The sequence below is a fragment of the Aedes aegypti genome, chromosome 1 (genome assembly GCF_002204515.2).
Source record: "Aedes aegypti strain LVP_AGWG chromosome 1, AaegL5.0 Primary Assembly, whole genome shotgun sequence".
Classification (NCBI taxonomy): domain Eukaryota; kingdom Metazoa; phylum Arthropoda; class Insecta; order Diptera; family Culicidae; genus Aedes; species Aedes aegypti.
Genome location: NC_035107.1, coordinates 112,279,218 through 112,291,179, shown reverse-complemented (window position 1 = coordinate 112,291,179; position 11,962 = coordinate 112,279,218). Strand labels below are relative to the sequence as shown.

General features: G+C 38.3%; 1 protein-coding gene and 1 long non-coding RNA gene across 2 annotated transcripts; both read right to left on the bottom strand.

The window, feature by feature from the left end:
• Nucleotides 1-256: 256 nt before the first annotated feature.
• Nucleotides 257-954, bottom strand: LOC110674477. The gene is made up of 2 exons (XR_002498899.1): nt 786-954; nt 257-712 (listed from the first exon to the last, which is right to left on the bottom strand). It is a non-coding gene; the product is annotated as an uncharacterized LOC110674477 (long non-coding RNA).
• A 9,116-nt stretch (nt 955-10,070) lies between these two features.
• On the bottom strand, nt 10,071-11,925 carry LOC110676675 (meiosis-specific nuclear structural protein 1-like). The gene is made up of 3 exons (XM_021845481.1): nt 11,798-11,925; nt 10,841-11,735; nt 10,071-10,667 (listed from the first exon to the last, which is right to left on the bottom strand). The coding sequence occupies exons 1-3, from the start codon at nt 11,887-11,889 to the stop codon at nt 10,137-10,139; spliced, it is 1,518 nt and encodes a 505-aa protein (XP_021701173.1). The 5' UTR covers nt 11,890-11,925; the 3' UTR covers nt 10,071-10,136.
• Nucleotides 11,926-11,962: the final 37 nt, after the last annotated feature.

Sequence of the window (11,962 nt, the reverse complement as noted above, 5' to 3'; positions counted from 1 at the left end):
GAATTTTTTTTTCAATGACTCCTCGATGTACCAGTTAACTTTTCTGCAAACTCTAGAAGCATTACATGAATGAATCTTTAGTCAAATTTGTGTAGAAAATTCTTGTAAATATGTTGGAAATCTCTAGAGGGATCTTTCAAAGGTTCCGGGACTATTTATTACTTGGCATTTTTGATAGTCAAGATTTCTCGAGATTCTTTGAGATTTTGTCTTTACCATCCACTTGTCTTTTTGAGAAAGTATTGAAAAAAAAGCATTCGAACTAGTAGTAAAGTTTATTCATTTTTACAACAGATTCGGGAGGGGGAATCCGTGATTTTTTTTTTCACCGTGGTTTCGCCCGTCTCCCCGAGGGTGGCCGTGGCATTTTACTCCGACAGCATCTCCGTTTGAACAATACCAGTGCCTTGTCCTATGGATTCACCTCTACTGGTTGCCAAAAGTCACTCATGGTAGCCGAATTGTCCGTGAAACTTTTCATCAGTTTATTCTGTTTTCCTTGAATGAACGGTGGATCCATTTTGCTGAACGAGATGTAAATTCCATGTATTGTTGATGCTGGTTGTAGCTGATGAAGTTGCTGCCGGGTCGGATTTTGATGCTGTTTCTGATCAACCGTGTATGGACTCCGATCGATTGTCGTTTGGTGGGCACAGGTTCTTACTTGGACATCGCTGAAAGGCACCTGCTCTGTCGTAGCTGTCGATGAGGGCTGAGTGACAGAAATAATAAAAATATTAATCTTTCAGACGGCACAGGATGATTTCAGATTTTGGCACTTACACCGACGCACGTGATGCTGATAGTTGAGTGTTGAGTTTAACCGGTGTTACCGGGGTGAGTGGGTGGCAGCGAACGAAAAAAAAAACTTCCGCAAAAGCACTTCTTTCTGTAGGTTTGCATTGCTGGACGCTGGAACACTTATTGGGCCGTATGAATAAAATGTAGTAAAGTTGAGTTTACTACATTCTCGGTAGTAAACGCTATATGTGGAACACGAGTGGAACATGTTTGTGTCATTTTCCTTTCTACACCTTTCGAACATACTACAAACAACGCATTGCTATGAATAAAGGTAGCATTTACTACAAAGCTACTGGTAGTTAGCTCAAGGGGGTGGCATGAGCCAATATTTACCAACCCAACATCAATTCAACATGGCGTCCAGGGTTCTTGTTTTGATTATTTTGGAAGGGCAAAACATATGTTTTTATGGGTAGGAGACATCAATGATACCTCGCTGATGCGTAAAACATTCAACAAAATGATGAACAAGTGAAAAGCCTCATCAAATACGACGATTCAATGCGATATATTTATTTGCCAGAATCTAGCACTAGCAGCACATGAGCCGTATGCTCGAAAATCAGGAGCAAAGTTAGGGCAAACCGACCAGAAAGTGGGTACCAAAACGCCGAAGTACCAAAACGATGTGAGGAAGAGCCGAAATGTATGCAGGATGACATTCGTGTCAGTCCCCTGAGTTAGCTTCAGAGGTTGCTACACATGCTTTGATATTGCGGAATTGAATGGAATAATTTACTTTTGAGTAAAAATCATGGGAAAACGATATGAGTTTTGATAATTCGGATGGTATTTGAGTTTTGCTTAGGAATTCTGAGGTTACGAAAACATTCGCCCCGCCAATGCTGAGATTCCGGTAAGATTACCGGCAGTAGCAATTTGTAATAACCGTGTGAATTCTGGCATTACGATAATTATGTTATTTTCTAGGAATTTTAGGATGTCGGTGGGAATTCAGATATTTATAATGTAATTCTGAATTTTACGTGTAAATTCTGACATCTCAGATTTCCTTTTGAATTCCGGAATTCCTGTAGGAACTTTGAGATTCCGATAGATGTGTCGGATTTTTTATGATAATTCTGGAAGTTTAAATACCATTCTAGGAATATTGCGGAAATATTAGGAATATGGTAAAAACTCTAGAATTGGGGTGAGAATGGGATTCCGAATATTAATCTCTTGGAATTCTGTGGGTGTCTTTGAGACGGTATTTCTGTAAAAATCTATGAGATTTCGGTGGGATTCCTGCGAATTATTATGTGAATACAAATATTCTGAAAATCAATCTTTGTAATTATTGTAAAAACTTTTAAGATTCAGTTAATCTCCAGTTCCGTTGGAATTTCAAAGCAAAGCTTTAATATAAACGTTTTGAATGTCGGTAAATATTTTATAGATTTCAATGGTTTTTTTTTTTGTGAAATCGATAAGAATTTTAATATTTTCAAATGGAACCCTGGTGTTTTAGGGGAGATCCTCATTGAATTCTAAAGACTACCAATGGAATCACTACAATTCCCATAAAAATCTCGACATTCTAAGTTCTAGACATTCCAAGGATACTATCAGAAACCCCACCAAAATAACGAGAATATCACAGAAACACTTAGAACTTCCGGAATTCAACATGCTGTTAAGAAAACACACGGGGAGCATCAAAATTCTTCCGCAATTTCACCAGAATCTCTACTGGTGCTAGAAAATATGTGGTTCCAGCTGTAATCTCAAGATCTCTTCATAGATGTTAAGCTAGTATTTAAAAAATCATCAATCACTGGCGTTGGCGAATGCCGAAAACCACCCAGAAAATTCTTTGATGTACCGTCATCATAAAATCATAGACATAAAGAGAATACCAGACTAATCGCAAAATTACACTACAAATCTTGTCAAATAACAGCACCTTCATGATTTGTGCAAATTGTCGCGTAATCGATTAGATTCCATGCATTTTCTTCATATGCATGATTGTATTAATTTTAAGCGTCACTCTGAATAGATTGTTCTTTACGTGCAGAATCACTCTGCACTCTGAATAGAAATTTCTTAACGTGCAGCTTCAGTCACTGCTCATGTTCGAAAATAAAAGTACTACATGTTCGAAAAGTTTTTTATTCATACCAAAAGTGTAGTAAACTTTGTGGATTTTGTTTTTGAGTAGATCCTACATGTAGTAAAGTTCAACGATTTTTATTCATACGACCCATTGCACCCTACAAAAATCGGATGGCCAAAACAAAAACAACATTTTGACAGAGTAACAGCTATGTTCGAATTTCGAACTTACTCTGAGTAAAGTATCGTTTTATTCATACGGATTTGAGTAAATGCTCAGACAGTTTACTTTGCTCAAATCGGGTTGAGCATGAGCAAGTACTTGATTTTATTCATACGACCTATTATCTAGTTACCTCTCGTCGAGTAAAGACACGTTGCGTTAATAAATAAGTATTTTATGTTCAAATCTAATTTCGGCGTTATTATTCCATTGAGAACTCTGCCCAATAGGTTATGAGCCCGGTTTAACGCGGAATTTGTGCGGATTTGTGGACTTTTAGTGAAGAATCGATCGGTGAAGTGTTTTTTTTCGTGGTACGAACATTTTGCGTCGCGAGTGAACAAAATGACGGATGTAAAAGTGTCCTTGGAGAAGCTGAACGACCAGAACTATTCGATCTGGAAGTTCAAGATGGAGCTTCTTCTGGTGAAGGAAGAGCTGCTGACCTTTGTCACGGATCCTAAGCCTGATGTGCCGACGGCGGATTGGTCTTTGAAAGACGGAAAAACTCGCGCGATGATCGGCTTGGCAGTGGAAGACAGTCAGCTAGTTCATATCATCCGGAAGAAGACAGCCAAGGAAATGTGGGACGCGTTGAAGCAGATTCACGAAGCATCGTCTCTTTCGTCAACACTTCACGTCTTGCGCAAGCTGTGTTCCCTGCGGCTTTCGGAAGAAGGCGATCTCCCCGGACACCTGAACGAGATGACGGATTTGCAGAACCGTCTGGAAGTGATTGGGGAAGGTCTGAAGGATCGAGTTTTCATGGCGCTGATTTTGTCGAGCCTCCCGCCATCGTTTGGCAGCTTGATCAATGTGATCGAGAACAAACCGGAACAAGAACTAACGGTGGATTTTGTGAATAGCAAGCTGCGGGAAGAGTGGCGACGTCGTCTCGAGTGCAACGGTGGTAGTGTGCGTGATGACGAGAAAGTGATGCAAAGTGTTAAGTCTAACAAGACGAATAATAAGAAGAAATTTGTGTGTCACTACTGCAAGGAAGAGGGACATTTCCGAAACGATTGCCCGAAGCTGGCTAAAACGCGACAGGAGAAGAAGAAATCGGCAGATAGTAAGGCGAATCTGGCCGCTGAGGTACCGGATGGAATGAAGATGTGTCTAATGGCTGTGACGACCTCTGGCGCAAACCGGTGGTACTTGGACTCCGGTGCTACGTCTCACATGACCAGCGACAAGAATCTCCTGAAGGACGTGAACTCAGCAAAACAGCCGGAAATCTGCCTCGCCGATGGGAAACGAATCAAGTCGAGCGGCGCCGGAAGCGGAAAGCTGATGTCAGTCACCGGCGATGGTGTGCGGATGGATGTCACTTTGAAGGATGTGTATCATGTTCCTTCGTTATCAGGAAATTTGCTCTCAGTAAGTAAAATTTGTGACCTGGGGTACAAAGTTTTATTTGATCGTACTGGATGTGAAGTAATTAGAGATCAAAAAGCAGTGCTGGTTGGTGAACGGAGCGGTGGCTTGTACCGTTTGAAGAACTACTCTCAGCAAGCTTTTGTGACCAAGGCTGAGCATCCGGATTTGTGTGAGCACTTGTGGCACCGAAGGTTCGGACATCGGAACAGTGAAGCAATCTCAAGAATCGTTCGCGAAGAACTTGGTTTCGGACTGAAAATAAAGAAATGTAACATTCAGTGCGTTTGTGGTATTTGCTGTGAAGGGAAGATGAGTCGCATACCGTTTCCGAAGGAATCCGATAGTAAATCCAAACAGCAGTGGACGTAAAAAATGGTCATCTCGTAAAAATGAACTTAGACACGTAGTTTTTTTTTCAAATCTTCTGGATGTCTTGTCATGACATTTATCTATGTTGACATTCATCCTTTACGTTGTATGATAATTAATTTGATTAATTTTGCAATAAACTTCGGTGATCAAGGTGGTGTTTAATTTCAATACAAATTATACTTCTTCTTCTTCCTGGCGTTACGTCCTCACTGGGACAGAGCCTGCTTCTCAGTTTAGTGTTCTTATGATACTTCCACAGTTGTTAACAGAGAGCTTTCTTTGCTAAAGTTGTAATTTTCACATTCGTATATCGTGTGGCAGGTACGATTATACTCTATGCACAGGGAAGTCAAGTAAATTTCCTTTACGAAAAGATCCTGGACCGACCGGGAATCGAACACAGACATGGCTTTGCTTTGTAGCCGCGGACTCTAACCACTCGGCTAAGAAATGCCCCCAATTATACGTGTATTACAAATTTTATTTGTTCAATAATTATGATTTTTTACGTGTTAAAAAAACGCGCTGTGGTCTAGGATGATTTGTACGACCAGTTTTGATTTTACGAAGGGAGTTGTAGTGGCCCATGGCAGCCCTGATTGGATGATTTTATAAATTGATATTTTTTATGAATATTAACCAACCAAAACCAGACCTTAAACCAGAGCTTTGTGCAAAAAAAGAAACATAGGGGAAGTGTACCAGTTATGGCTATAGTAGTTCCCTATTTGGCCATATGTAAAATTTTAATAACTATCACATTTTAAATTTTTTGAATGTTTTTACATCAAGATATATGTTAAATCTAACTACTACAACACACAAACATTTTCAAAATTTGAAGACATTAAAGTAATCACGTATGGCGAAATAGAGACTCACTATGTCCATAACTGGTACACCTACCCTATTTACCTCTCACTAAGACGTTGAAGGTTTCAGAAGAATTGCGCCAACGCTTAAACCTGGTACAACTATTTCCTTTCAATGAAAGCTCAAACAATCGGTTGAATAATTGAGGAACTGAATTTTATGAGTTAAAATGTATTCACAGTTTCGCCTAATAATCTGATTCAATAACTCTTCTGTGCGGTAGAATTCCATGATATTCAGATCACTATTTTGAGACCATAAACATCCTTAACAATTTTGCTAAAACATGATCCTCAAAATACTACATGGCTACGTTGAAATATTATTGGCCCAATATCTGGTTCAATTACACCCCTGTGCCACAAAATTCTGTATCCTTCAGACCACCATTAGTAAATCATAAACACTTGCATACGCTATGTCTGAACCAGCAGATTATAAAAATAGAATGTACATCGGATATTCTCATCATCTTCAAAAACAGATCAAAGGAACGGTTAAAAAATTTAACCCAAAAAAAGTTCAATTACCCCATTGTACAGCAGCTCTACATATTTTTCGTCCCATCATTGGGAAGCTTTTATGGTCGTATACAAATTTCTGAAACAATATTCTCAAAATAATTCATTGAATATTTTTAATAATTTTACCCATTTATCAGATCCATTAACTCCACTGTGTTATTGAATTTCGAATAGTTCCGACAACCATAAATGTCTGCTTGTCAACTTTGCCGAAAGCATAGTTTTAAAAGTACATCGTTGAAAGATTTACATAATTTTATTTTACAATTAAATTCAATCATTCTAACATGTATCAAAGTTCAAGATTATTCGCGCCGCCATCCGAAAGCACTATAGGGTCGGTGTTCCCTTAGTGGACAGTCCCCTATAGTCGCACTAGTGACTTTTCACGGCCGTTTTGCTATAAATCTTTTCAAAACATTTTTTGACATGAAGGTCCGGACCTATTTATCTAAGTACCATTGATTTACATCTTGATTTTGTTCAAAAAATGATCGAAAAAAATATTTTTGCTTAAAATTTGAGCTCCCTTGCGCCTATAGTAAACCTATTGTTCCTATAATAGCACTACTGAGAGAAACTATTTTTTATTATACGAAATAATTGATTAAATTATAACTTTTTTACATCAAACGAAAGCTTAAGATCCACACTTTGTAGGAAAAATAAAAAAGTTTTGTAAAAATACGGTTTAGATAAGTATTGCCGACGCCGTGATGCTAGTGCTACTATAGGAACAGAAATTAGAAATAGTGCTACTATAGGCACATGTATTCCTATAGTGGCACCCGCGATAATAAATACAAACATTTGAGTTTTCGTATGTTTTATATTTTTCCCACAAAACCAAGATAAAAAGCTATCAGATGATGTAAAATAATGACGCTAGCATTATTTTTCGATTTTATACGAATTTTTGTTCTTAGCTATGCGGCTATTGGTACATCGACCCTACCGGAAACATTCTTAAAAATCACAGAAATATCTTAACATTGTAGCAAAGAATTAAGTCAAATTTATATGGTGACCACAAGCGCCATCTACGCTTTTACAAAGCACGATATTCTCAAAAGGTTTCACAGAAACATTAAATTAATATTAACCAGTGTCGGATCAAATTACCCCACTGTGAGGCAGAATGTCGAATGTATTAAACAAATAACAATACTAGATATACATTTTTTCTGAAACCCGAAAGCAACATTACCGACTTTATCAATAAAAATAAAAAATGCTTTTTGCGTAACGCGACACCATTTGCAGAACCCTGATGGAAGATAAACGTAACGCGGCGCTCATAAAATGAAATCAATGATTTCTGCAATTATTCAATATTTCAATCCAGTTTGAAGTCACACTCTGATTCTTATCAATACATAGAAGGATTGCCTAGAACAAACCCGGATTGTAAAAATTATAGCAGAGCAGATATAGGCGATTATAGAGTGATGTTTAAAATTCTGGTTAGCAAAAGGCACACTGATCGTCACCAATAGTATTAATGTCCACTTCGAATAGATTTATTATTTGAAATGGGCATCAATTCTATCAATGACGCAGAATATCCGTTGGATCACATCCAAGATGTGCGTCTATGCCATATTAATTATGACGTGGCTTCAAGCAAAATATAATACCGTTAAGTCACCAGTCACCGTGCGGCCTCCATTCACCGTGCACATATACAAATGCCTACAGAATATTCATACAATTTTTACAAATTACTCTTTTGTCAGCACAATAAGATAAAACTGATGAAATGAAGTAGTTTTTGTCACAAAGCATTTTGAAAAACCTAGTTTATGTAGTCAAAATCATGTGAATTCTGTTTGATAATGATATTTTTCAACACTCTTAGTAGAAACGCCAAAAAATCACATTTTTTTCATTTTAACGATAGAGTATGAAATTTTTTTAAATTTTTCACTGTGTTTTCACTGTGGATACTATTAGTAAGATGTATTTCATCGTATGAGCAGCAAGATTTTATGCAAATTAGAATTTTTTATTTTGCTCCAGTCGAAACCCAAATCCACGGTGAATGGACCCTTTTCAATATATATGGTTCCTATTACCGTGCATTATGCAACTATTCGGCAATATTAGATATATTGTTATGTTGTCATTGAACTACTTCATATTTAGTTTTTGAGTGAATATGGAATGGTTTGGACAATACAGTCAAACCTCCTATAACGGTTTTAATGAAAAAATAATGATTTAGACAATTTTTTTTTTTATGGTTTTGATTGTAAATGAAGATTTAAAATACTCTTAAAAATGAGTGCGCACACTACTAGCAACATAGTTGCACCATCAACAATGTTTCTTCGAGATACAAAATTAAATCATGACGAAAACTATACGCACGGTGAATAGGTAGTGCACTAGTGTGCACAGTAAATGGTGACATAGAACGGTACGAGACGACCTTAGCATTACATTTTCAAACATAATTTTTGAGTAATTTTTTGTTATGCATCACTAGTTTTAGATTTTTTCCTGAATTATTTTATAATTGCACGCTACGTAGTGGTATTCAAATGCGCTTCAAATTATTTGGAAAAGTTATAGGTATAATTTTTTGAAGTGCAAATTTTTCTTAAATGCACGGTGAATGGTAGCTTGACGGTACCTCCACTACAGGTTACGTCTTTGGTTTCCATCATATGGGCTAATGGATTATGCCCTCCCATCGCGGCAAGGTCGTATAACCAAGGGGAGGGAATTATCTAAAGGAAAGTTAATACAAGCAAATGTGAGATCGTTTAGAGCAAGGAAAATTTTGTCCATATTCAAAGTGTGTATAGATCTACACTGATCCAAGAAATATCATAAAAAGTATTAAAAACGTCACATACATTCAGAATAATTGAAATCCTATCAATGTTATATGTATCCATTAACATTCATGCAATAAGCACATAGAACTTATTAAAATACCCTATCATATTTATTGATCAATACTGTAAATTGTATATGAACATAAGTCATGTATGTTATCCGATAATGTTCATGTGATTTTCAGATATGAAAATTTAGGATTTCAAAACAGTGGTTTCAAGATGGCGTATTCAGTTTATTAAATTTCAGCAGGTTTGAGACTTTTCAAAATCTTCTCACAACTTTTTCAATGTTTTGTGCAAAGTCAATGTGAATTATGTCAAAGGAAGGTAAGTTTGATGACTAAATATAAGATAATTGAATATTAATCCGTTGTTTGAATCTGAATTTCACAGAATAATGATGGAACAAACCAACCAATCTTTCACAAATCGCAGATGATGGGCCATGGCAGGAAGAAACAGACTTGGAATTGGATAGTTTAAATTTCTTTGTTGAAATAATGTGGAAGCCGAATATTAGGCCTATAAACGAAGTTATATCTAAAGTTTAAATTATATTATATAAAGTATTTACTGCTTATGAAGTCAAGTTGTATAGGGTACATTGATGCTTTCGAATAATATCAAACTTAATCTTTATCTACTGCTAAAAGGTGGTACGGAGAAACGCAGATAATGTATTGAATAAATAATTTTAAACATTAATTATATTTTTCTTTTATTTCAGTAGAACGAACCCATAAAACTGAAATATAATTATTAAAAATCATTAAACGATCATATGAGAATCACGAACAAAAATAATAATTTTCACATGAATTTCGCATGAAATTCATTAACAAAATCCAATAACTCACATACGTATTTCTAATAAAATGTATGTGCTTTCCTGATGAATTTAATCAAAAGGAAATACCTCTAGTTCATGTTGTAAACTGATGAAAGTTATGTGAAAAGCTACATGGAAAAAAACTATATGTGTTTTCAGATAAATCTTACATGAATACTTGGTTCAGTGTATGAGTCCTCCGATTTTTTCTCTACTAAATTAAGGCTTTATTTCTGTTCGCTCTTAGGCTTGGGCAGCGGAATATGTTCCCGGTCACTTTCGCGTAACACCCCTGGCGGTAGGAACCCGAGCAAAGCAGTGACGTGCTCTTTCAAAAGTTTGATGCGTTCCTCTTCGATGATTTCCTGTCGCCGTTTCTCCTCTTGCTCGAACATGCTCTGTTGCTGCATCAATTGTTTCACTTCGTCAGCACGCCGTCGTTTACGTTCCTCCAGCAATTCTTGAATATCTCGTCGATGTTCAGCCAATTTGAGCCGTCGTTTTTCATTGGTCATTTGATCGATTCGATCACGTTCTGCCCATAGTTTGAGCTGATCCTCCTTGAACTTCCGTTCGTCGTCAGCCTCCTGCTGACGGCGGCATTCGATCTCCATCAGTTGCCTCTCCAGACCGAGCCGAGCTTCGATGCGTTTGCGAAGCTGCTGCTCCAAGTCACGCTGAATACGATCCTCCTGGCGCTCGTCCAGTTCGGCGGCGTATATATCTTGCAGTAGCTCTTCGCGTTTGCGAGCTTCGTCCTATGCAAAATTAAAAATCAATCAAGGGACATTAGATACCATTTTGGTTAAAATAGAGACTTAAGTAACATCCATATAAAATAGAAACCTTTTAGATACTTGAATTGAAATAGTGGCCTTCTACCAACCCTGTTCCTTTTCCCAAGCCACCACCTGTTCGCTACCATACTTACAATTTCCACCTGCAGTTCAGTGACCATCTTCTCGTTGAGCTGTTCCCGGAAACGGGTGCTCTCAACTTTCCGCTCCCGTAGCTCCCGCTCCTGAGCATCCCGGTACTCCAAAAAGCGTCGAATCCTTTCGTTTTCTTCCGCCAGAGCAAGCTTCTGCCGTTCCTGCCAGATGGCCTTCGCCTCCTTGAAGTATTCCATCTCCATGCGGGTTCGCTCCTGCAGTTCCAGCTTCCGTTGAATTTCCGCGAATCGCTCCTCCTGGAGACGTTTACAGATTTCGTCCAGGTATTGTTTCTCCCGAAGGAATTCTTCGTACATGATTTGCTTCTGGCGCTGCAGGGCCTTCATCTGAGTGTGGAGGGTATCTCGAAGCTCGCACTTGTGCTTCCATTGCTCTTCCTCACACTGTTTGATGTATTCCAAGTTGTCCAATCGCTGCTGTTCCAGCACTTCCTGCTCCTTCTGAGCTGCGATCTTCTCCTCCAGCCTTCTGGCTTCCAGTTCCGCCTTCTGGGCGGCAATCCCCTTGGCCACATAAGCTGCCCTCAGTTTGGTCTCAAGTTCCCTGAGTTCCTGATTGGACTCCCGGAGCTGTTGTCGAAGTTTTTCCTCATTGATTCGACGCCTGTTGGCATCGTGCAACTGCATGGCCAATTCCTGTTCCTCTTGCAACTGTCTCTGTCTGATTGCTTCCTTGGCCTCTTCCTCCTGTTGTCGGGCATTTTCGTCCCGTTCTCGCCTCTGGGCCGTATTCTGGCGCTTCAGGAAACTAATCTGGCTGTTACGTTGAATTTGGTTGAAATCTTTGTGGTAGCTCTCGTGCTGTTTGGCGGTTTCCACTTCCCGGCAGAGAGCGGTTTGGCGCAACTGGCGACGTTTTTTCCGGTGCGGGGAACTAATCAAATAAGTAGATAGTATTAAACTATGAATAATTAAAACAAATCCGTAAGTATTCACCATTCTGTTTTTACAATTTTCCTAGAATCAGCATCTGGAAACTGCGGAAAACTTTCCAATGTTTGGTCAACAATTTTAAACTCGGCGACCATGGCAACAGATGTTTCGAAACTCGATGCGTTATCATGTGGCGCAGTTTGCAAGTTTTCGCCCTTTTGAAAAAAA

What these genes read in the sequence shown, in the direction of transcription:
- LOC110676675 (XM_021845481.1), bottom strand. Translation starts at nt 11,889, where the DNA reads ATGGTCGCCGAGTTTAAAATTGTTGACCAAACATTGGAAAGTTTTCCG. An exon ending in AAAATTGTAAAAACAGAATG is followed by an intron (nt 11,736 to 11,797) that starts GTGAATACTTAC and finishes TTATTTGATTAG; the next exon opens with TTCCCCGCACCGGAAAAAAC. An exon ending in CTGAACTGCAGGTGGAAATT is followed by an intron (nt 10,668 to 10,840) that starts GTAAGTATGGTA and finishes AATTTTGCATAG; the next exon opens with GACGAAGCTCGCAAACGCGA.